Source organism: Neolamprologus multifasciatus, chromosome 5 (assembly GCF_963576455.1).
Source record: "Neolamprologus multifasciatus chromosome 5, fNeoMul1.2, whole genome shotgun sequence".
Lineage (NCBI taxonomy): Eukaryota > Metazoa > Chordata > Actinopteri > Cichliformes > Cichlidae > Neolamprologus > Neolamprologus multifasciatus.
This window is the reverse complement of record NC_140443.1, coordinates 34,622,729-34,649,826: the sequence shown is the minus strand read 5'-3', so window position 1 is coordinate 34,649,826 and position 27,098 is coordinate 34,622,729. Positions and strand designations below refer to the sequence as shown.

Sequence of the window (27,098 nt, the reverse complement as noted above, 5' to 3'; positions counted from 1 at the left end):
GGACCCGCCTACTATCCTCGAAACGTAAAATGATTGGCTAGAATCTAAAGTGTATCATTCCATACCAGTTGGTGGCAGTAATGCACCTTTCAGTTGTTTGCCAACCGCCAATAGAAATGTAAGGAAGAAGAAAGTGTATCACAGCTCAGGAAAAAAAAGCACCGAAATAAAGCACCGAAATGTGCGCTGCTTTTCGGTCTGGTTACTACCGTTTATGTCAGAACCGGTGCCATGATGGCACCGGATACCGGTACCCATCCCTATTCAATAGTACTTTAGTAAGTCATCATCGCAGCTTTGTAACCTTGGAAGACTCAGAGTCTTACTAGTCAGCCTACTTATGAACTTGGAGTGTGTATTACGCACAATACAGTTCAATCACTGGCAGTAGTATAGTATACACGGTGGTATAGTTTAACATGCTGCTGGGGAACCTGTTGGAGTGGGGCTAGGAGTTCCATTTTAGAAACATGCTAAACAAGCACTGTTAGAGAAATTCAAACATGTTACCTTTCAAATGAAGTCTCTTACATGCATTTTGGCTTCACAGTTTTACTCTGCCATCATGTGAAAATGCAAGATAAAGGGGTAGATGTGGATCAGATTTGTTTATTCACATGTGAAAATCTGAAAATTCCAAATTGAGCCACAAAATTAATGGTGCAAATTCATCCTGCAAAATTACGCGAGTCAGAAAAATATTTTTAACTACCGAAATGTTCACAGATTGTACATGTCCAGTGTGTAAAACACTGAATACTTAATGGTTTGTTGGCTAGTACAGCTGGCATGAGGGTGGACGCAAAACATGCTGTTTATCTAATATGTTTGTGATAGCTCGAGGATCATTAAGGGAACGGACATCAGGAACACATTGTTTACCTTATGTGCTGACCAGTGGACAGATGTATAGTCTGACTAACTGTCAGTAGGAGTATCACTTTGACTAGAACCAAATTCATGGTGGTCTTCATTGACCTAATCCAGCGGTGGGCAGCACTGGTTTCACTGGCACTGACTGGTTTCTCCCAGACAGCTGATATTAACACGTTTTATTTCTAATCCCCTGACAAAAGACTTTTTTAGAGCAATATATTAGGGACGTATCACTCTCTTACATATGTTTAGACTCATGCTGAAACCATCATAGTTGATATTTTGTTGCTCACTTTAAGTTTAGTCATCTTGTTTTGTTTTAATAAGTATCTATCCTTAATTTAAACTGCTATGTGTTAGATAGTCATGGATGGCTACATTACATTTTACATCAGCTACTTTGTATGATTACTTAGACCTGGGTAAGAAGGCAAACGCGGAAATTACCCAAAGATATGACTGTTCATTGCCGTGTTTAGCAGTGCATAAAATTAATAATGATTCAGAGCAGATTAATCAATTGGTGTGTTTCTGTTTGTGCAACAAGGAAGAAACAAAATGATTTTGTGTGTATTTCACTCAGCACTCCTCTAACATCTATAGTAAGGCTGAGAGGAACAGAGGAAACTGTTTCTAATGTTCTGCATTCATTAGCCTACTTCCAAATCACTTGTTTTGATCAGCAGTGTAGCTGAGATGTTGTGTGTTGTGTGTGACCTTGTTTTTCTTGAGTAAAGATTCAGCCCATGTGGAAAGAAGTTTTTGTTTTCTGTAGATTTTGTGTTTGTAAGACCCTTAAAAAAATCCACAGACATCAAACACTCACCGGCCTTTTTGTTAGGTAAATCTGCTCGTTAACACGGATATCTAACCAGCCAATCACTTGGCAGCAACTCAGTGTAGACCATCATTATCTCAGACTGGTTTCATGAACATGACAATGACTTTACTGCACTTAAATTGCTTTTACAGTCACCTGATCTCAATCCAATAGAGTTGAATGTGCAGGCTTGGAGATTTGCTTCATTGATGCGCAGATGACAAATCTGTATTAACTGTATGATGCTGTCACTGTGAACCAAAATCTCTGAGAAATGTTTCCACCACAGTCAGCACCTTGTTAAATCTATTTGTAAATAACCCTAAATACTATTATTTAGTTCCTTGCACCTTATTTTGCCACTTATTGCCTTTATCTACTATCAGCTTCCTGTTTGAGTTTTGAAGCTATTATTTTGAAGGGACGACTCCTTGTAAAACTGGTTTAACGGAGCCCATGGAGATTTATTTTGTCATTAGCAGCCCCCTTGATAGAGGCGCAAGGTATGTTTATGACGAAGATAAGGACATGTTTTCTGTGACAGAGGTTACATTTGTTAAATTTTATGTAGAAGGTTAGTTTGTGTTGTAAAGGTTTAAGATTATAAGAGTGGATTTTCTACTTGCACGCTGTTTTTGTGTATACATTGCCTTACAGTGAGATTGAGGGTTTATTGCCATTAAACCTGAAAACTTCATCAGTAAAGTGTCATCCTTCATCGGATGCCATAAAGACTTATGGCACTTCCGAAGGCAAAAGCAGATTCAACCAGTACTATCAAGGTGTACTTAATGAGATGATTTGTAAGAGTATAACTGTATAACTTTGTATATATCTGTATATCTGCTGTAAAACAGGATGTACATTAACCTAACCCAATCCTACCCATAATCCTAGATACATTGCTCAGGACATTGTGTCTAGAGAAATGGAAAGCTTGACAGACCAGTGATGCCTAATTATTTATGAGCAATTATTGGAGAATTTCTGATTGCTGTGTTTTAGGGAAGCAGTTTATTGGTGCAGGCAATCATACTGATACTTTGTCGCATTTTGTATAGTCTCATTTGTTTACTTACTCCGGGGCCTGTCTCAGTGCAGAGGGATTAGGCTACATCCATGGATGGATGACAGCAGGGAAAGAGATCACTGTTTGTTCTCAGGGTCTGCCCTCAATCTGTTATTGAAGGACACAAATGGGTAAGACGCAGGTCCAAGGCCAGATTGATAGTTTGACTGGGTTACTGGGGGAGTAATGATGCTTGCCTTCTCTCACTAAGATTTTACAAGTGCCAAAGGGTAGAAGTCAAGCCAAATTGGATTACATCCTTTGAAGATGAAGTTGTTCTTGGTGTTGACCTTGGAAATTGTTCAATTGTGATTCAATTTGAAGCCCATACAATCAGTTGACTGATCACTGTAAACACAATGACAAACGCATCCCTCGTCTGCCTCTGTCACACTAGTAATGGATCTTCCCTGCAACACTGGCTTACATTGTGAATATTACCCTGCTCCTAATCTGATTGTCAGATAAAGCCGTTTTCATATTGCAAAATCTTAAACAACCAAATCTCATTGCGGCTGTGAATGTCTCTGCCTCAAATTATTCTCGCACATTAAAGGATCCCAGAAATGTTGAGTCGGATTTCTGCAAACCCCCAACTGTGAGAATCACAGGGAAATATTCACATACACCTCCTGTGGAGTCGTAGTCTCTATTGTTCTGACTCAGGTGATTGCTCTACTCTTTGTTCGCTTGGATGAAACAGCTCGCTGTCACACTTTGCGTGCACTGGAATGGGAGATAATTAACTGTAATGATAATGGTCGCCTTTTGCTGTTTCGATTAGTATCATTTTAATCATCATTACATTGTTGTCTGGCTGTGACATGATGTTAATAGGATGTGGTGATAGTGTGTTTATAGGGAGGGCGATGGCATTGGCTCAACAGGCCGGAGAGTGCCAGCTTTCAGCTTTGCATGCTTCAGAACAACTCTACTCATCAATATCAAATCATTTCCATTATGGATCATTGTGTTTTGCAGGTTAAAATATGTTTCAGGCATGCTAGATTTTGTTTTGCCTTTGAAAAGTGTTTTGTAATTGAGTGAGTGCGCTGCTTAAGGGTATCTAACCCTGGCATACACATCTCAGCACCTTCTTTCACACTTCAGTGAAAGTGTTTGTCTTCAATGGCTGCACTGATTTATTAATTTAGCTGTGGAATTTCTCTCCATGCATTTTAAAAAGCACTGGATACAGTTGTATACATTAAGGCCTTATCTGCCTGGTAATTAGCAGCCAACAGTTTAGATATCACCAGCATTACATGAGAAGCCACGCACAGTTTTTAGAGAAACCCCGGGGAGGCTGGGGAGGCATTGAGTCCGAATGGACCATGTTCAGCACCTCCATTGCAGAAGCCGCTGCACTGAGCTGCGGCCACAAGGTAGTTGGTGCCTGTCGTAGTGGTAATCCCCAAACCAAATGGTGGACAAAGTGGTGAGGGGAGCCACCAAGCTGAAGAAGGAGTCCTACCGGGCTTGGTTAGCCTGTGGGACTCCGGAGGCAGCTGACAGGTACCGACAGGCCAAGCGGAATGCGGCGCGAGCGGTGGCTGAAGCAAAAGCTCGGGTGTGGGAGGAGTTCGGAGAGGCCATGGAAAAAGACTTTCGGACTGCCTCGAAGAGATTCTGGCAAACCGTCAGGCGACTCAGGAGAGGAAAGCGGTGTTCTACCTGCACTGTGTATAGTGCGGGTGGAGTGCTGCTGACTTTGACTGAGAAAATTGTCGGGCGGTGGAAGGAATACTTCGAGGTCCTTAATCCCACTGGCACGTCTTCTGTGGCGGAAGCAGAGTCTGGGGATGAGGGGATGACCCGCCAATCTCTGGGGGCGAGGTCATTGAGGCAGTTAAACAACTCCTTGGTGGCAGAGCCCCTGGGGTGGCCGAGGTCCGCCCCGAGTTCCTGAAGGCTCTGGATGTTGTAGGGCTGTCTTGGTTGACATGTCTCTACAATGTTGCATGGAGATCAGGGGCAGTACCCCTGGACTGGCAGACCGGGGTGGTGGTCCCTATCTTTAAGAAAGGAAACCGGAGGGTGTGTTCCAACTACAGGGAAATCACACTCCTCAGCCTCCCTGGGAAAGTCTATGCCAGGGTGCTGGAGAGGAGAGTCCGTCCGTTAGTCAAACCTCGGATACAGGAGGAACACTCCTGTTCCTGGTCGTGGAACACATGATCAGCTCTTATCCTCTCGAGGATACTTGAGGGTGCATGGGAGTTTGCCCAACCAGTCTACATGTGTTTTGTAAACTTGGAGAAGGCATGCAACTGGGGGTCCTGTGGGGGGTGCTCCAGGAGTATGTGGCGTCTGGCCCATTGCTATGGGCCATTCAGTCCTTATACAACCGTTGCAAGAGCTTGGTTTGCATAGCCGGCAATAAGTCGGACTCGTTCCTGGTGGGTGATGGGCTCCGCCACCGATTCTGTTCATAATTTTTATGGAAAGAATTTCTAGGCGTAGCAACGTGGCGGAAGGCTTTCACTTGGGTGGTCTCAGGATCGCATCTCTGCGTTTTGCAGATGATGTGGTTCTGTTGGCTTCATTGGGTGATGGCCTCCAGCTTGCCTTGGAACGGTTCACAGCCGAGTGTGAAGCAGTGGGAATGCACCTCCAAATCTGAGGCCATGGCCCTCAGCTGGAAAAGGGTGGCGTGTCCACTCCGGGTCAGGGACGAGTTCCTGACCCACTGTGGAGTTGTTGGGAAGAGGGAACCTGCTTTTGTACCAGACTCGGAGTATGCTTGCTGCTGCTGCAGAGTTAAGAATTTCAACATGATAGTCTATGGCAGTAGTTCCCAAACTTTTTTTTCTAGGTATAGTTGTTGGGGGTTTTTTTGTTTGTTTTTTCACTATGTAATAATATTCAACATTGTCATCAATACATTTTTCAAAAAATGTGGGATACAGTTTGTCCGTGACTTGAACCGGGAGAACAAATTGTGGCAGGATCAGTGTTGTGCCAAGGTAGGCATCCCCGACAAAACCCGCTCCCCACACTTAGGGAGAATTCGCTGGGCACGTAGTGCAGATCCAGTTTACTCCACCTCCATTACAGATTGGGCGTGGAAGCAGTGATGTTTTAGTTTTGTGAAAAGTGAGTGTTGTTACATTACCATTCAGTTTGAGGGTTACAACAACAAATTATATATTTATTGTTCTCACGTGGTATTGGACAGGGTTATTTTAATAAACGAAGGACATTTTACCTGATAATTATTTTTATCCTCCTATAACTTTCCTGTACAAAGAGCTAAAACCTTGGTCGTTATAAGAAATGTTTGTGAACTAAAAATCAAGAATGTGGGATACTGTTTGTTTGGAGATCCCAGCGTGTGCTCCCGATGCAGGGGAAACAAATTCTGTCAGGGATCCCTACCTTGGCACGACAGCTGTCGTGTCAGAGGCAAGATATGCTTCATCATATGTTCTAGTCTTTGGCTTGGAAGCATATTTGGCAATGCTTCAACCTCTGCTTTGCTTTGCATTTCCATTATGCTAGCAGTGTCCAAGCATTCTTTTTTGTTTTTTCATTCCATGCCCTCCCCCCAGGGGCTGCGCCGCCCACTCTGGGAACCACTGGTTTATGGGATTGACTAGCTTCTGTCTCCAGTGGCTATTAGTGGAACTGCTGTTTTTAGCACTTCCACGTTGCCTTCACTTTATAGTCCCACAAGTTGCTGCTTAAGTATAGGCAGCTGAAGTTTCTGATATGGGTCAATGTCTACAACTGCTTTTATTTTTAAAGGTTACACTCCATCAACACATATAAATAATACATATAGTACTAATGTTTCTGGACTGATATTGGCACACACACAGTCTTTGAGTTGCTTCCAATCAGACAACTAAACCAGTCTGTTGTAGCTAAATCAGAGTTGATGGTATCTTGAAGTAAGAGTAGTGTGAAGACAGGTCCATTTCCATGGCTAGAGATAGAAAATAAATTATTCAGGTGTGCCTTTGGCCTAATGTGAGGCATGATGAAAGTAGATTTTAGATTAACAATGTGCCGACACTACCCTTTTGCTCTGAAGCAGAGGTCCAGTGGGAAATGTGGGACAAGCTTCAATCAGTGAAAACACACTGCCATCTGTTGGGCCAATCGGTTTTAGTGACTCCACACACACTCAGCAAGACACACACACACACACACACACACACACACACACACACACACACACACACAGTGAAGCCTCACAACCCTGACTTAGTCATACCATTATTAAAGCTTTGTAGCCATTTTCTCAGATGATATCAGTGACATCGGAGGGTCACCATGGTGAAATTAATCATCTTTCTAACAAGAAACAGGGCACTTATGCTCCTTGTCACTTGTTTTTGCGGACATGCTCGCTGCACTGATATGTTGAAAACTGCTTTCGGCTTGGCTGTCTCATGAAGTTAATAAAACATGTGCAACTGTGTGATCTCGCACAGCCCCAAAGTGTCAGCAAAGAGGAGGGAGCAACATCATTTTAGGGACTTTATTTGCCAAAAATCTGGCAACAGGACTGACTGGCACCATGTCTTTGAGTCAGGGCTGTTAGAATTTAGGATTTCATTCTAAACACAAACTCTTCATCAACTTTTAATTAAGCCTTAAAAGCATCAGTAATGTTCTTGTTACAGACAAAACAGACAAAACTTTAAAGTTGCCTAACATAATTTGGTGCTTGTTTGCATGCTCCCAAAAACACCCCTCACCAACAAAGCCCTCAGCTGTAAAGATGGCCGGTAAATATCTGGTCAAAAGGTTTTATCAGCAGATCCTTCAAGTTGTGAGTTCCAGCCAGCACATATAAAACTTGTTCCCCTGACTCTACTAAAAGCCTGTCACATGGTTTCTGAGTAGATACTCAGCATTGCTTGCCATTGGCATTTCAGTGATGCCAGTCGGTGACCCGGTCATTCATCCGTAACAGATTTTGCTTTTGTGGAAGTCGCTTAAGTCTTTACAACAACATATTCTGTTCCTACTTCCAACACTCTTACTATAAGAAGTGACTGTTCAGTGAGCACTTAATCTGCTGATTGGTGCTGGGCAGGTAGCATACCGTAATGCTGCAGCTGCTGGAAACAAGACTAGGGCTGACACAAACGATTATTTTGAGATTAGTCGACTAGTCACCGATTATTTTGCGATTAGTTGACTAATCAGATCATGCATCCATTGGACGTAAAATGCACAACTTACTGCACCGAATTCAGGCCGCGCTATGAATTCTGGAATAGGTTGGGCCACGAAGGATAAACCCGACCCATCCTTCAATTCTGGGGAAAAGGAGGAAGCATTCATCAACTGCATTTGGAGAAGTCTTCAAATTTGGACAGCCTTTGTAGCGTCGCTGTAACGTAGTCGGCCTACAAATGCGGCCTCCGAAGGATGCAGCACCTGAATTTGGACACAGCTATGATACCGGACCCAGCTTCTTCTTCTTCGGCGTTTAACGGCAGCTGGCATCCTTGTACATGCAGTGCTGCCATCTTCTGTTTCATTCCGTTATTACACTCTTAAATCCTACTGCTTATTCCTGCGTCTTTCAGGATCTTACAACGCTTCAAACGACGCGTCGACTATTAAATTAGTCGTCGACGATTTTGATAGCTGACGTAATCATGACTAATCATGGCAGCCCTAAACAAGACTCATAAAATAATTTAGAATGAGCCAAACCATTTAAGTAGTTGGCTGCAAAACCCAAAAGATGAGCAGTCAGTCTCTCTGGTGTGAATGACACTTTTAACATTAAATAAAGTATTTTAATCTGTGTTTAAGGATGATTGGCGCTTTGTCAAGAGCTTTGCACATGATTAAGATAAACTTTCACTGTCTCTAAATCTTTGAGTCCCAGCTGAACTAAACTGATTCTATTAAAATTAAGACCTGAGGCAACAGTTTTACATCTTTAGATAAATGCTGCTGACTGCCTGTGCTACCCCTCAGCCTTCAATAACTCAGAAATTGATTTCAAAATCCAACTTTACCTTGTTCTCAAGTTACCGCATTCACAAGATTTGCAGAAAACATAACCTCTGACTAAGGTCGCAGTCACTGAGATAAGAACTCGTCCAGGGTTTGTAGTAGCTACACCTATGCTATTGATTTCAAAATTCTAGCTGACTTCCTTCTGGAGTTATCGCATTCACAAGATTTTCAGAAAACTTGAACTTAGACCTCTGACCTTTAGATCAAGGTCACTGAGCTTTGTCGCCTCATTCTCAAGTTATTGCAGTGGGAAACTTCGGTGTCCACACTGCCCCCACACTCGGACACCAGCCCAGCAGGGTGACAGCAACATTCAGCCTTTTACAACTGAGGGTCAAAAAACTGTAGTTGACTGCTTACTAACAGAGCCAACAGATTTATTTCACGCCATCTCTTCCATCTTCTCACTTGGTGTTACACAACACATACTTGACATGTTGTATTGGGGATGGCTGTAGCTCAGGCGGTAGAGCAGGTCATCTGCTGATCGGAAGGTTGGTGGTTCGATTCCTGGCTTCCCCTAGTCTGCATGCCAATCCTTGGGCAAGATACTAACCCCAAATTGGTCTCATCGGAGTATGAATGTGTGTAAATGTTAGCTATGAACAGTGTTGGGGGGGTTACTTTTAAAATGTATTCCATTACAGATTACAGAATACATGCCCCAAAATGTATTCTGTAACGTATTCACTATACGTTGAGAGTAACGTATTCTGAATACTTTGGATTACTTAATATATTATCATGCTGTTTACAACTACATGAATGTACTATTGCTGTGATTTATTACTGTTACTGAAGGTCCGCGGCTCCGAACCGTAGTAAAGGGACCTCTGGCTAATACGGTGGGTTCTGTGTCGGCTCGTAGCTCAAAACTAGCTTTACTTTGTTGTCTGGGTCAACTTTGCCAGCGAGAGACAGAGAGAGACGTTGAAAGGCTGCTCCAAAGGAAAACACGAACACGGTGTACAGTCGAGTCTTAATAGCTTACTTACAGCTGGGCTCGTCAGGCTCTCTTCTTGGCTGCAGTGGTTATTATTATATTTACATGCTTCCAGCTCCCGTTTTTGCTCGGTGACAGCTCGTACTTTTCCTTTTTCTCCCTCCCTCGCTCACAGACACATAACGTGTATGGCAGTCCATTCTCCCTGCAGCACGGACTACACTGCCTATGATGCTACATTCTTTAGAGCTATACCTGTAGCATTCTGCCTGTTAGCTTAGCACAACAACAACAAAAAGGCGCTCTCTCACCCAGGAAACACGCAGAGAGAGAGCGTCACCCTGTAACCATGGCAACCGTAACGCTGCCGCCTGGAACAACAGAACGTAGCTGTCAAACAAAACCCAAACAGTCCTGACCCGCCACAATATGAAACAGGAAAGTACCGCCGTGTAATCCATTTATTTCAACAAAGTAACTGTATTCTAAATACCACCTTTTTAAACGGTAACTGTAACGGAATACAGTTACTCATATTTTGTATTTTAAATACGTAACGGCGGTACATGTATTCCGTTACTCCCCAACACTGGCTATGAAGCACTTAGAAAAAATGTGCTTGTGCGAATGGGTGTGAATGGGTGAATGCACAAGTTGTATAAAGCGCTTTGAGTGCTCAGATGAGTAGAAAAGCGTTATATAAGAACCAGTCCATTTACCATTGGCAATTTCATTTAGGGAAATGTGTGTGAAGCTGTAGTAACAGGCCTAAAGGCATTAATATGTTAATTACAGATTTTATGAAACTACATTATGTCGCCAGGCTTTGCCAACTATTCTATATTGTGTTTTATTTATTGTGTTTTCCAAACTGTGGTGCTTTCCAGAAGGTGTTAGTTTTAGTCATTTTTATAGTATTGCTTGGCTATTTTTCCTGTTGTGTTACATTTACTTTTGTACGGTGTTGTATTTTGTATGCTGGGTCCCCACACAAAAAATGACTTTGTCTGATGATATTAAAGTCACAGTAAAAAGGTCATGTGATCTTGGGTAGAGAAGCTTTGATCGGGCTCTGATCTAGATGTGAGGCAAGACAGCCGGAGGAGGGAGACAGTGACCGCAGAGATGGAACTGCCTCTTAGCTCCGAACTTTCCTTCACACCCAGAATATGCTCGTGCACACGTGCTCATACACAAACACAGAGTTCATTATTGCCGTGCATTCACTCCCATCCTTCCTGCTACTGCCTTGAAGTGATTAGCAAAACAATGACACAATCTGCAAACTGTTTTTCCCACAGAAAAGCTTGTGCTCAATAAACTGCCATATCATCTACTGCACTAAAGAACCTCATGATTGAGCTTCCTCTTCACAGCCTCTTTCCCATCCTGCTTCGTGTTCTCCTGACTCCCAGCAGGGTACTGCAGTAACTGGAATTATGTGTTTGTGTGATGTTGTTGCTGTTGTGAGCCCCAGGCTTTTTTCTCTGATCAGGAAGGGGGCTCATGTCTGAGCCCTAATGCTCGCCTAGCAGTATGACTAATGCATCGTGTCCCTAGTACCAACCATATGGAATTTAGATAAACTGGACTAAGAGCTCCTTCTGATAAGACTAGTGTAAAAATAAACTATAGAAATAACAATGGAAAAAAATAAGACATTAAGATTCTATGTCACAGTTTCTGTGTAGCTCTTGAATTGATATTACAACCCTCTTTTGATGTTTGTTATTGTTTAATCAACTGACCAGAAGAAGACCCAGAAGGCATATTAATCATAAATGTCTCTTCCTGTTATATATTATATGTTATTTCTGCACAGAGTAACGTTATTTCTGATTAGAATCAGTTGAGGAATCTCTGCACATGACACAAGGCCAAACAGGCGTTCCCGTGTGCACGGTTTGATTGTTCTCCTGTCATCCTGAATCACTTCGGAAAGCTTCACAGCCACATATCTATGTTTGCTGCTCTCAGTATCAGAACCAATGATTATGTCATCCCCTGACACAATTCTGCCTTAAAGGAAAACCACTTTTCTACTCTAGCTGAGTATTCAAAGCCTTTTTTACTACAAGTACCGTTCAACTATATATTTTCTGTGTTTTTCCTATACCCAAGCAGCCTGGCTAACATTTGTGCACACACAGTGATCAGCACATTGGGGTTCAGTGTCTTGACCGAGGATATTTTGACATGCTGGAGCAGCTAGGAAGTGAACCACTGACCTGTGCTGCCGCCTGAGTCACAGCCACCTCCAATGCATTTATCTATTGTTTGAATTTATATTGTCATTAATACATTTTTTATTTAGCCTAGACTAAATCAAACATGCAGATTCATGCGCTGTGGTGACCCCTTGGTAAGCTGAAAGTAAGTGTAGGAAAACAGCCCTCGACTCCCTTAATGCATGATGTCCATAAACGCTTTGTTAATGAGATGTGATCGCAATTGCTAGTTTCAAACCTGAAATACAATATAGGGTTAATTTTATTAAATAATGGTCCCTAATGAAGCCAAAAAGCACAATAAAGCAGAGCATGCTTTAAGACAATCCTAACTTGTAAGTGAATAGTTGTGTTCTTTAAGTCATTGCAAGTTTCTCTGTTTGTCAGCCAGATCCCCTGTTTGATTGTGGCGTAAGGTGACGGCTCAAATCTTCACAAAGTGATTCACTAAGTGACATCACGGTGGCTATGTCCGTTTTTATACAGTCTGTGAATGCACTGAAGTACTCAATTTTCAAATTCGAGATCAGCGTTCATATCCAAAGACTCGTCTGTAGTTAGGTTTGCAGTTGTATATATTCAAGACAAGATTGTACCTCCAAAGGCACCGAGTGCACACATCAGAACAAAAGCCCCTAAAATTGCTTGATTGCTTACCTCCACTCCTTGACTGAGTTTAAACACAGTGCTTACAATTTCAGGTTGCAGGACATTTTGACCTTAGCTTACCTCTTTTTGACACTGGACTTGGATAAAACTGGCTTTAAATATTTTGTTGCCTATAACTAAAGTGAACTACAAAAAACAATGAAGCTGAATTCTTTTGATTTTTTAAAGACTTGTATTTCTCTGTATTTCTCTGTATTTCTCTGTCTGGAACGACTCTTACTCTTGTTTTCTTAATTTGTGATCAAGTGTAATGTGTCATTTATTATGTAGCTGTCTGTCTCAATTGTTGTGTTTGCTTTTTTGCACACAGGTCTCAATCTCAGTGAGACTGAGATCTGTTTAAGTAAAGAATTTTTAATAATAATAATAATAATAATAATAATAATAATAATAATAACCTTTCCAGTTCTGCAGTTGTTGTTTCCTGATGATAAACAAAAGCAGTGATGTAGCCCTATGAGAATGCTGTGGATTGTCTGTGTCTGTGGGTTTTAGTAGTGAATCAGATGTGCACCAATGAAAACATGCTGTTACAGATCTGTCGCAATCCATCAAAGTGATAACCACACCCGACCTATACCCCCACCTTTCCTTCTGACCGAGCAGACTGAAAACATTTCCAACCTGAATCGGACACATTTGCTAAAACTACACAGTTCACCAAGCGAGGCGTGGCTGTTGGACTTGCAGCAATGTCTGCTATTTGAATGTCACCAAGTCTCCAGAGAGGGAAAGAAAAGGATCTTTGCTTTGAGCCATTGCTATTGTCATGACAACTGCTTTAAATGCCTCATCTGTGATTGATGTTTCACGGCTTCTTTCTACCTTGCCTCTTGTCATGTCAGAGAAGTTCAGTCATTCCTGCACATTGTGTATTCCTGTGAGAGATGTGCAGCCGAGCACAGCGGCATGTGATACATACAAAGCATATTCAGCAGTTCTGTTATCAGCTGAGTGATAGTACAGCTTTTTATTTTGTTGTTAAGCAATTTACCTGCCTCCCCCTGCCTATTTCCAGCCTTCTGTGACTGTCTTCACTCCCCCCTTTCCCACTCTGTGATTGGGGCATATATCTTCCACAATGCTACACAACTTCACTCTTGTTCTACTCTTTAATGGAAGGTGTCACTGAGAAGCAGTCACCTGTTTCCTGCTAAAACCAGCATTTCCTCACCTGCTTTCTTGAAAGCTTTTAACCCGACTCGACGAGAAAAGGGGCAGCACACAAGAAAGGTGTGGAACCATTTCTACCCAGGCTTACTCTGTTGTGTCATCCTGATTCCTTTACCTTGATAATCTTTTGTTTAGCCGGTTACAAGATGTAACCAGCTGGTTGGATGGATTATACATAGGTAACTCTTTTTTTCCCCAACCACTGCAGTCAGGGTTCAATCTCAAATTAAAGCAAACCTGGCTCAGTTATGCATTTGTCAGAAATGCAACTTAAAACTGATGCATTTCAACTGGGAAGTAAAACTTTGCTGCAGTCATTGGTGCTGGTTGCCTATGGCACTTGTGAAGAGTCAGTGGAAACATACATCTTTTGCATTTTTCGGAACACTTTTCCTTGACCTAGTTTCAAAATGCCATGTGAAGAAAACAAGTTCATAAAAACTTTGGAAAAGACAAAAACATTGCCAAGACAGTCCAAATGCATCACACAGCCAGAAGGGAATTACTCAGTGTGTTTTGTAATGAATACTCCTGTGCATTCTATATTCAGTAAGATACCTATAAGAAAAAGGGACTGCAAACATAGTGTTAATCACCTACATCACTTCAATTTTATTTATATAGCGCAATCACATGACCCTGTATGAACAAGCACTTGGCGAAAGTGAGAATAAAAAACTCCCTATTAACAGGATGAAACCTCCAGCAGAGCCAGGCTCAGGGAGCGGCGGGCGTTCTTTAGGACCTGTTGGGAGGGAGTGGAAAGAGTAGAGCAAAGACAGAAAAGAAGGCGACCTATAGTATGGAGAGGCATGTACTGTAATGAAAAAGTATTTCGGAGGTTTTTTTGCATAATTATTCTAACATTTTATTTTCAAACATGATCAGGCAAAAGAGGATTTTTATAGAATACTGTTAAATGTTACTATATCATTAGAATCAGACTACTTTCATAATCCCTTAGGAAATTATGTCCATATGTTCGGACAAGATCGAGTGGGATCAAAACAGTGAGTGGGTCATTTACATTTGAGAGAAGCAAATCGAGTCTACTAATAAATTAAATGCTATATTTAAGTTTTGTGAAATCTACAGAAGGTTTTCTAGTTTTTCCTTGATGCAGCGCTCTCTCACTGTAGCCACATTAACTGAGATTAAGGTCGGTACCTGCACAGTCGTTTCACTGTAACGGGACTCATCAGCTCTGAATCAGAAGTGTGGACCAGCCCTCATATTGACCAGCAGGCCAATCCTCTGTCAGCACCTCAGTGACCTGATGTTGACTACATAGACAGGATCTAGTCCTTTAAACATTTCTAGTCTATTTGCATGAATATAAATTAAGTGGAGAATTTGTGGTGCGATGTGTAGCAGCAGTTATATCACCAGTCAGCTGTATGTGAGCCATCATCTCAACTGCTGCTGAGCTTGAATGAGTGGCGCACTAATTCAGTGTGTGTGTGTGTAGGAGATTTAACTGTGTGGTAGTCGCTGTGTACCTAAGCTTTCTGCTTTCCTGTTCCCCCCAGACCGGACACAGAGGTCCCCAGCTCTGTCATGATTCACAGACGCCACCATCACTCGTGAGTAATTATTTGAATGTTGTACATATGGGAATTTTATGTTCATGTGCTGAAGTGTTAAAGCTGTGAAGCAAAAAACATCCAATCAAGAGAAGGGAAAATGTGTGCTTGGAATGCTAAGTCCTAGCAATTGATCTAGTTTCTTATTTCTTCATATGAAGGAAGAAATAAGGAGGAAACACACAGTGCACTTTTTACTGTATGTATGCTGATCTGTGCATATGTTGTGTGTGCATGTTGTCAGCAACAAAAACAACCAGCGCTGCTCCTGGAGGCTAAAAAGTGGCTCCAACATTTTTCTGCTGCACTAAGAAGTAAAGGTGGACTTTATTTACGTAGCGCTGATGATGTCACACCAGAAGAGCTATTTTTAGAAAATGGTCTGAGGAAAACTGGTGGTGGTTTTTTTTCTTCCTCTCCTTCTTCTTTCCTGCACATTTCCTGGAATTACTATTCAGAGCCCTTCACATGTGCATGCTCTTCCCTCAGCGCGTTTAATCTCATTGTTTCGGTCAATTTAGAGAATCTATGAGCCACTGATTGCTTTCACAAAGCAAAGTTTGTCAGGCAACACACACACATACACACACACACACAGTCAACTTACTGTACAGAAGAATTTCCACTCTGGTTTCATAATTACATGATACGTGTTGTTCATCATTTAAAGTGACCAACTGCATGTTAATCTCAGTGCTAGCAGCCAGCAGGCATGATGGGAGATGCGGTGGGGTGGTGTTGACCTCCTGTTATTCCCACTACCCATCTGCCTACAAACCTCATCTGTTAGTCCCATGATCTTCATTAGGCGTTTTGTTTTCTCTGACATCCAGGGAGTCACATAAAAGTCATCATTTCTGCCTCACTAGTGCTGGATTGCATAAGAAAGAAGGAGCTTCCATCTGTTCCACCCAGGGCTGGCTTGCCTGCACTGAGCAGACTTTTCATCTTATTATCACACCAAAGCTGCCTACCCCCTCCCACTAGAGCAAGGCACAGCAGCAAAGCTGTTCGTCTGTGATGGATGATCATGTGACCTGACCAAGCTCAAGGTCACTAGATTTCCTGAAGTTCCCCAGCTAAACATACCCTTCACGTGTCCAGCTGAGAAACACGGGCTTTCTTGTCTGCTTTAGTGTTAGAGAATAAGAAAACCTACTTCCATGACCTTAAATGCACCTAGTAGATGCAGGTGTGAAAAAGCTGATGGCTCTATTATAATGAAGTCCATCTGTGTAATACAATGCTACCCTGAATTGCCTTAAAAATGGAAGGCCACGCTGAGTGCTCAGCATATAAAACTTGAAGTATAATGATGGATGGGACATTAGAGTGCCAAATGGAAAGCACCAGGTGCTGAAAAATGAAGCTCATGGAGAAGTGCCAAAAACTGCAGTACTACTCCTGGCCACTTGAGGTTGACTCCAGTGAGCCACTCCTTATACTCTCCCAATGACCAACAACTACCGAATTTAAATGATAAACAAAGAATAGATTAGGTGGCTATGCCTAATCCATTATAGTACATTCATGGTGTGGATATTTTTGACTGACAGATGGCCTGACATAGGCTGCTGTAGTCCTTGTTAGGCAAAGATACACATTACTGTTGTGAAGCCCTGAACTGAGTATGATTTTACTTGGTGTTTTGAAGGTGGATGTGAAAACTAATGATTGGACTTGACTTTGAAACAGCAGCCATCTCATCCTCACTGGCTATCGATCTGTGGAGGATAATTAATATAATAGAGTAAGAAAGAAATTCTTACTTTATCAGTGACTATAGTTTGCACACTTTGTTTTACTCTTAAACTTGGGATTAAAATAGGAATTTAGCCAATAAAGTCATCATCAGTCATAGAGCAAAGGAAAAAAATTTTTTTTAATTAGATTTATTATATTTTCGACATAATTCTTCGTAGTCAGGTGTGTTTCTGTGATTTTTTTCAATGGGATGGTACAGGCAGTGCCGCTGCAACTGCTGATGTTGCACTTACATTCAAATAATGTATTAAAAATTAGCATAAAAGAGTTACTAAGAATCCCATTTGCAATTTGCACCTATGATTTATGAATTTCAAATCAGCTTAAGTTTTTCAAGCAGAAAGAGGATTTAGTAGTGGATCCTAAAAAACTGTTTCTGTTCATCTGGTTGTAGCATTTGCAGAGGGAAAATGCTACAACCAGATGAACAGGATCAGTTTTATGTCACTCATACAAGTCACTTTTTCAATCTCAATTGACTGCAGGTTTGCCTAACCTTATAAATGGTACAGTTTCATATTGATCAAAACTAGCACCTGTGACTTAATGATCACTTTCATGATCATTAATGTACAATTTGTCACCAACAGTGATCAACAGCCACGAGTACCATTCACGAAGAGTTAAAGAACAAGACCATTTAAGGAGACACTTGGTGTCTTTTTGAACAGAAAACCTTTTTTACAGGAAGAATCCGCGAGCAGAACCAGGGTCAGGGAGGGTCTGCCGCAACCAGTTGGGGCTGAGGGGAAAGAGAAGAGAACAGAGGTCATCCAGGCCTTCATGTCTTTAAGACTGGTGTTAGGGCTGGGCGATATGGCCTAAAATTCATATTGCGATATAATTTGAAGCACGTGCGGTAACGATATATATCGCGATATATTCTTTTCTTCTCTATAACGTATTTTCCACACTATAAGGCGCACTTAAAATCCTTTAATTTTCTCAAAAATCGAGAGTGTGCCTTATGTATGAATTCTGGTTGTGCTTACTGACCTCGAACCGATTTGGGCGTGCAGAAATCTGTTAAAAGTGTTTTAGTACAACTTTGGTAAGCTGCACTGCTTGATGGATTGTCAGAGCATTACGGCTGCCGTAGTGAGGAGCTTCGCGGAGTAATCTGGGTCCAAAACTCCGTCCGCTTCAGGTCCCAAAGTCAAACAAACACTAAGAGTTAAAAACTAAATTCTTTCATCTTTGATTAAATCATCAGCGTTGCTGCTTAATTGGGTGTAACAATTAAGTTTAACATCCAGGCATCCATGAAAACAGAATTTATTACATTTAACAGAGTTAGAAGTTAACAGGAAGTTAGCTCGCTAGTTTCCACCTAAACATTTCATACCATGTTCTGACTGAGAGATTTTTGAAACTAATTAAAACGTACAGCTCTGCTACCACTTCCAACATAAATGAAGACAGAAAACTAAACAGCAGTGGTGTTTGCAGGGTTACTGAAGTTGGACTACCTGGTATATAATGTTGTGCTACGTGATTGCTAGCAACACAGCTATGTTAGCATAACATTAGCACAGTGAAGCTGAAGGATGAACGCTAACTTTTTTTCCACTCGATAACAGTTAACGTGAGGGGTTCTGGTGGTCAGGGACAAATGCAATCGCATAACAGGATGCTATACACGGGCCAAACTTCAGTCAGGAGAACAACTGAGATTATTCATCCACAATATAAGGTTAGTCATTAATATACTTCAACAACATGGGAATAGAACAGCTGTGAGAGAATTCAACATTAATGAATCAGTGGTACGGAAGTGGAGGAAGCGCAGTTTTTGGCTTTCCCCATATTTCAAAAGTGCTTCATCTCTTTGCTATGACTGTCGCCCGCCATAATTTCCAGATGATAATGGTTTTAGCCGCTGCGATGCTTTCGACCAAAACAGGCGCAGCTTGATGACATCATCAACATGCGCTATCGCGAATCTCTATCGTTGGCCAAATTTATATCGTTTCTATCGTATATCGTTTATATTGGCAACCCCTAATTGGTGTGTGTCTTCTGTCCTCTTGGATAGATAAACCATGGTATCATCTACATAGCAATGAAAATGTAAGTTAATATTGCCTTAGGAAAGCATACGTAATGTAAAAAGAAGTGGTCCCAGCACAGAATCTTTTAGAACAAATTTTGTGAAAAAGACTCCCCATTTACATGAACAAATTGGATGGGAATTGATAAGAATTTAGCGATTCAGATTCCATTATCGATATCACTTATTGATTCGATTCCTTATCAATTCTCGTTGGTTTCTCATTGGGTCCACTTTGATAGTCACCATCATCTCTAAGCAGTGTATCAAAGACATTAAATTAGTGCAAATTAATTACATGTTGCGTGGTCAAAAGTTTGTGGATGCTGGATGTATTTCCCCTTGCCTGTGATCAGCATTGGGGTCATTACGCATATTACACAGAACACTTTTCTTAAAAGTAATGCATTTCATTACTTAATTATTCCCAGGGGAAAATAACTTGTTGTAATACATTACTTTCATGTTACTCTTCAAAATGACCTAAAAGGCACTGTCTGATAATTACCATTCAACAGTATAAACCTATAGGATACAGTCCTACACACCAATACAAATCCCTACCCTAAGGAGGATGCACATATGATCTTTCTATTAGTAGTACACAGAGCAGGCAAAGATTTAAAAAATAGCACAAAGGGGCTTTAAAGGGATCGCCACAGTGATTCTACGAAAGAAACACGAACAGCTAGAAACAGAGGCCGCAGCCTTACTGCTCATCAGCTTGTTACCTGTTCAAGTTCAGAGTCTGGCTGATGGGCTCGGTTCAGCATTCACTCAGCTTTAATATCAATCTAAGTTCATGGCTGGGTTCTTGCTGTATATGCAGATGCTTGCAAAGAGCCAAAGTTGCATGAGCAGCACTTTACCATTGCATTCTCATTGTTTTGCGCAGTAAAAAAGTAATGTCCATATCGACAGTGTAGACTGTTTTCCCTCTCTGACACGAAAACTGAAATCAGCTGTAGGGCAAGTAATTGGACTGCTCAGATTCCCATCCCTACTGGAGTCTATGAAATAGATATGATTCAAACTACAGTGGCAAAATTCATTTAATACCCAAGGTACGTTTTAATCTCTCTGGTAAAATCTTGCGGTTAATGGTACTAAATGCGGCACTGAGTTCAAGACAAGCACAGTAAGGTACGTAACCATTAATAAAAATTAATCATATTTAAGATTTAAGTATTAAATACTATTTGGGCAGTCTGACAGAAATAGGGTCTAAAAGGTACATATATAAATGTTTTGGGGGTTTTTTGTTACAATTTTATTGTGAAGCAATTCATGAAGTCATTACTAGCTAAAGTTAGGGGAATCCTCAAATCAACAGACCTAGGCTAGAGTGCTGAGAAGAAATCTGGGATTATTCTTGCTGTCGTCTTTCAGTGAGGAATTCTACGATCTTCTTGCTTTAGGGAAGGATTGTTTTTATAGAGCAAAGACCTGTTTTCTGGGCCAATCAACGACCTTCTAAATCAGTGAATTGCCCTTTCATCTCCATTTTATGGGTTTAAAGTTTTCTTTTTAGAGAGCTGGTCGATTGGTATAATTCACAACAATACACTATTATACTATTACTCTGTTTGTTCTAAGAACAACCTATGGACACTTGATCCTTAGGTTGGACCAATTTTTGAAATGGAGTGTGCTAACCACATTTACTCGAAGCCTTTTTGATACGATGTTGTCTTGCTTCCCTGACCATTGTGTCTGCAGGCATAGTGTTCGCTCTGTGTTGTAGAATCCTGATGGCACCCAGTTTGTTCGCCACTGGATGATGAGAGTCAAATCTTAAATACTGATTGCTTTACCGTAGAATATTAGCATTGTGGTGAGGAAGACACTGACATCCATCATCCTTCCAGCAGAAGAGGGTAGGTGCATGCTATTACTAGACCAGACAGACTGTCATGAGAAAATTTTCTCTTCTTAGTGACAAAAGTTCTTCTCCCCAAAATGAGAACCTGGTGGCGAATACAGGAAAAAGGTAATAGATTAGATTAGTTTGTAAGAGATTGTAGGGTGACCCCACCCATGACAATAGGACCACACTCAACACCGACCACGTGTGTCTGTTCTTAGAACTACAATAACATATTTCATACACAAGGACCAGTGCTACAGGCAGAAATGTGTGTGCCCCGTGGATTCCCCAGCTTCATCTATTGTGGCTGACTTTGATATGGAGGACATGGCTCTGTTGTCCTCTCTTGGAATATCACTGAGTCATTGGTTCAGGTATGTGATGACACCTGTATGAAAATTACATTCGCCACAATTCACAGATCAAATTAACTTGATGGACAAACATATCAAGTTCACGAAGGAGGAAGTGAAAAATGACAGACTAGCGTTCTTGAAATTGCCATTAGGATTGGGGGACATTTAAAAGTCAAGGTATACCATACCAACACAGATCAGTCAAGCCAGGATCCTGGAAGCTCAGGAAGTAGAGCAGTCCGATTAGCATCTGCTAATCGGATGGTTGGTGGTTCTAGCCCTGGCTGCTCCAATCTGCATGCTAAATATCCTTGAGGAAGATACTAACCCCAAGTTGCTCCCTGATGCATCCATCAGAGTTTGAAAGTGTGTGAATGTTAGATAGAAAGCACTTATATAGAAAAACCCTAGAAAAAGATGCTTGTGTGAATGAGGCAAGCATGTCTTACTGAAAACTGATTGCAAGTCCGTGTTTTCAGTTATGCCACATCACCATAGAAGTGGATCGCCTAAACTGGCTGCTGTTTTCTTTACCATTACCAATTGTGCTTGTGTTTTTATGGCTCTGCAAAGCCAAAATATCAGCTGTGAAAAGAGTTCTTTCTTTTGGAGTTTCGTACTATGAGTGATGCTTTTTACAGGACACTTTTTAATCTATTCTTAATGTAAAAGATTGATTACTGCATTATAGAAATTACACTTGTCTGCCTTACCCATCTAAGTACTGTAGCATACTTAGGTCATATTATTTTTCCTTACAATAATCAAATCAAGCTGCAACACAGGGTTTTAAATTAATTGGTCTTTACCAGAATGTTCAGTATTTCTCCACAGAGCTTTTAACAGGATCTTTGGGCATCAGTATTGTTCCCTATTTCCATGTATTGCAAAGGTAAATCTATCCACAGGTCTATAATGATGGACCACTGAAATATTTAAGGAGCCAGTGGTTAAACTTTAATGTGTGTTGCAGCTTTACATCTTGAAAGTTAGCTGTAGCTGTGTCGCATGGCCTTTTTGCATTACTTCAAACAGTTTAGGAATATGGCTAAATGATAAGGTAGTAAAGTAACCCTAAGCAGTACTGTCTTCCAGGTCCCTTTCTGCCTGTTGTTTTAGGCAATGAGCATTTATGAATTGGTTTTGACACCCTCACTGTATTGTAGAGGGAAAGCTGTGTGTGTCTACGTAATGTGCAGCAGTGTTGCTGTTGGCCATAGTGATATAAGAGCTCTTGGCCACAATGAGCCATGCCTGTTTTTAGTAGGCAATATTAATTAAAAATGGAAACTGTCCAATGGTGCATCAAACCAGACACTTCAGCTAATTAAGCATAACTTCATATATGTATTGTCATCATGCATAGAGAAGCTATAAATGGATTGGATATTTTACTGGTTCTCTTGTCACGGGTGTTTGTGCCAAACCGATGTAATTGTAAAGTCTCTCTCATGGCAGTGCTGTGGAGTATTAGAGATCAAAGACTTACTCTGTCATAAATCTGCATTGAGTAAATTTAACCCACTAAATACACTGCACTGTAAGAGTTGTTTATACTTAAAATGCAAAATTAGGTAACCTTAACTCAAGAGTGCCAAGTTTCGCTAACCTATTTTGAGTCTGTCAAAGATACGTTGCATGAACTGAACTGTAGGAGGTTGTCATGGTTATGTGATTGCAGTCAGTCTGGAGCTGTCATTTTTATGTCATTTAAAATGATGGGTAGAGTTGTTTATCTCAGTTCACTGCCATACACAGACCAGGCTCCTATAACATGGCTGTTATAAAGGCAGCCTTTAAGTATTGTAACTGTGTGTGTGAGAGTATGTGTGTCTGTAATACATTTTGTAAAAGCTATTACTATGCAGCCAGGTAACTTCTTCTTTATTGACGGGGCTCCTACACAAACACAAAGCAGAAGAGGAAGCATCGCCAAATATGTTTCCAAACCAACTTCCTTCCAAGCCAAAGACTAGAAAATATGATGAAGCATATCTTGCCTTTGGCTTTACCTGCACAACGGTGGTGCCAAGGTGGGTATCCCAGACAGAATTTGTTTCTCCTGCGTCGGGAGCAGCGCCTGGCTGTCCAAATCACAGACAAACAGTATCAACAGTAAACTCGTTTTGGACAGAGAGTGATTTTTCGAAAAATGTATTGATAACAATGTTGAATATTATTACAGTTAAAAAAAATACACATTTACAGAAAGATTTTCTTGCAAAACAAATGGGGGCCTAGAAAAATAATTTGGGAGCCACTGTGTTAGACAGTTAGACTGCGAAGACAGCTTTTATTGTCTGCAGTGAAGCACTGAAACTTTTTCTTTCAGGTGAGTTAAACAAACCAGTCCTCTAATAAGAACGCAACGCACAGGCAGGAGATCTATGCCATTTTGTTATGATAGCTTTAGGCTCAAAAACAGCCCTTTCAGCTCGAGGGAATCATTTGTATTTAGTTTTAAATAGAGGACCTTTGTCGTTATTACAGATTACAGTAATAAATTGGTGGATAAGGTCAATTTAATTCAGTTCAATCCCAATTTAGCTTTTATAGCAAACCATAACATGAGTCATTTTGGGGCACTTTACATTTTGGGGTTAAGACTTTGTAGTGTTACAGAGAGAAGCAGCACTTGGCACAGGCTTCTTGACAGGAGCCACCAGAAGCCACCCAATGAATAATATTTAACAGCAAAAAATGGAGAACGAAAGCTGATAGAAGAGAGGAACTGAGCGCAACACATAATATCTAGCATACATCGATTTTCTTAATTTTATCCAAATTAGGGCAGGGGCGCTGGAACATGGGGGCACGGGGGAAATGAGATAGCTGCGAGTCTCACCCTGAGCATGTTTGTAGTCCAGTGCAGAGGTCCTCCAGCAGTCTTGGCATACAGTTATATAACTACAGGACTGTTTAAGGCCACCTAATCAAACTGCAGTCTTATGTTTCTTAAGATTGAGTCTTAACACAATTTTGTGGAGGAGAGAGTGTCTGCATCCTCAACTCAAACTCAGAGCTGGTTCCACAGGAGAGGGCTCTGAGAGCTAAAGCCTCTAGCTGCTGTTTTTTTACTGTGGAACATTTACTATTAAGATAAATCGTTCAATTATGAGTGTGACTGCTGGCAGCAGGAACCAGTCTACTAACCAGTAGATATCCTTTCATTGACCTGTGTGATCTATGTAGACTTGCAATGAACTTTCACACATGCTGAACCAATGTGTAGAGGTCTTTAGGCAAACTTTGTGGTTCTACAGCATTTTACCTCATCGCTTACTCCTGTCCAAATAGCTCTAATATACAAATATCCCAACATATTACACAAAACTGCATGTAGATAAAGTTGAAATTCAGGTACCTTCTTATCAAACTGGCTTTGATCTTTTCTCTGATGTGCCAATATTAACGGTGTGCAACTACTGCAGTGTGTACTTATGCTCTAGATGGAGGATTTGGCCACAGGTAGGAATGATCATTCAGTGGTGCATTTGTGTAATCTCAGTCTTTCACTGTAAATGCTCCTGTGACTGCCCAGGACGTCATGGAGTGGAATGAGGGGGTTCTTAACTAACATCTGCCTGTCCAACACCTGACAATGCTGAGAAGAAATTTGTGAGAAAAGTAACCAGTCAAAGGTTATTCTGAGCAGTCTTTAAGAGGCAATAATTAAACAGTACAAATTGATGAGTTTTTCCATATAAATTTAACTGGTACTGTTAAAGGAGCAAAAAACCTCTTAGCATGAATCTTACTGTAATAAACCTGATCTAATCCATTATATGTCTTTTTAAGTGTCACGCTTTTAAGATTTAACAAGTACAGTGCAGTATTAAACTAATGACAGTGTGAATACAGGCACTGCTGACATTTTGCTTCACCTTTCATCTTGTTTGTGGCAATGCACTGACACACTTGCCACACACAAATACTTCAAAGACTGCCGAGGCCCCAGTTCTACCTGCCTGAGGCAACAAAAACGCAGCGAGTCACGCCAGATGGTTACTTTATCTCTGCTCGGAACACAATTTCATAGCTCATTTTCATCCAAATCGATAAAATGATGTGATCTGCAGCCTGATATAGCAGCCTTAGCAGTGAATCTCAAATGACATGCTGAGACATCCTGGAATGCCTGGAGAGAATTCCAGGTCTAACATAGCATTTTATGGCAAACATACATTAATATTGTAATATAAATCTATAGATGATGCTATGAATTAATTGTTAATTTCCTATATCACATTTTTAGTCCCTCATTTTCCATTTAAAACAGAAAAAAAAAGAAAATCTTAAGTTTTCTTTTAAAAAGAAGGCCCAAGTCCCCCAAGCTGTCAACATAACATGAGAACGACCTTAATTAAGAGAAAAGAGTATTTCAAAATATCAACTCCCCGTAGCCACATTTAGTACTTAGTTCTATGTACTTTAAGCAACTGTGCTGCACGGGAAGCTGTAAAAACTCTACAGAGAAAGGTCTCGTTCAGCTCAAAACCAGAAACCTCTTGCTCTAAGGCAGCAGTGTGAACCACTGCATCACTGTGCTCCACTTGGCTGATGCTTGGTGCCAAAGGCTTAGGAGGCACTTGCAACCTTAAATGTAGATACCACAAACGGTCTGCAAAAATCTACAAAAAAAAAAGAACTAATCATGTGATCACTCACGATAAAGAGGACAAGCTGAAGAACAACAAAGAGACTCTTCTCCAGCTCTGTAGACGTGGCACATGGACAGTCCAAAAAGTTAGCATCGCTCAGTGCAGCCCTCCAGGAACAGTGTGTGGGACCTTCCATCTGTCTTTGGCTGTTGTCCTGCTTGGCACCTACTCATCAGTCTTCCTGGGCTGAAATGGTAATGTGTGGTTGAATGACTCTAAGATTCTTCACAGTGTTACTGGAAGTCAAAGTAATGTTATCCACAGCAAGTTAGAATGTTAAACACCATGTTTCAAAGATTTTTAGGGCAGAATGAAAGAGTATCATTTTTGGTTCAATTTAAAAGCAGGAAATTAGAGCTCATTCTGGCCTTTATGTCTCTGAGACATGCCTGTAGTTTAACTAGTTCTCTGGCTTTGTGGGTAAATAAACTTGGGTATCATCTGCGTAGCACTGAAAATGTATGAAGTATCTTTTAAAAACATTTTACTTGGTAAATTGTAAATGAAGTGGTTCTTATATAGAGTTTTTTCCATTCTACTTGAGCTACTTGTCAAAGCAGTTATTGCAACCTTTGACCCACCTGGCTGTAGCTCAGGAGGAAGAGCGGTTCATCCACTAATTGGAAGGATGGTGGTTTGATCCCTGGCAGCTACAGTCTGCCTTGGACTGGATACTGAACCCTGTTACTCTTTGATGTATTAAACAGTGTGAAAATGCTACAAAAGACCAAGGATAAAGGAGGACTAGATCTGCCTAACTTTCAACAATACTTCTTAGCCAGCAGGCTTCAGTTAAAACATACGCCCTTAGATGAGCCTTGGTTAGATGTAGAACAGGCACTATGCAATAATCTAGAGATTTCAGACCATTTATCAGCTTAAACATCAAACGACACGAATGCTTTAAAAGCACTAACATCAGCTCTTGTCTGACAGCATGGTGGGAGTTTCTAAAAATTATGGAGTCTTTATTAATCTCATGCAAACGTACACCGCGTTCCAAATTATTATGCAAATGATATTTTTCTCTGTTTTTCCTAAATAGTCGATT

General features: G+C 41.0%; 1 protein-coding gene across 3 annotated transcripts in view; it reads left to right on the top strand.

The window, feature by feature from the left end:
* Positions 1–27,098, top strand: part of iqsec1b (IQ motif and Sec7 domain ArfGEF 1b) — a 261,941-nt gene that overhangs the window by 147,058 nt on the left and 87,785 nt on the right. For all 3 annotated transcript variants that reach the window (XM_085161060.1, XM_085161059.1, XM_085161069.1), the window contains one exon: positions 15,296–15,349. In XM_085161060.1, the coding sequence (XP_085017186.1) occupies positions 15,296–15,349 (54 nt within the window). The remainder of the gene's footprint in view (positions 1–15,295; positions 15,350–27,098) is intronic.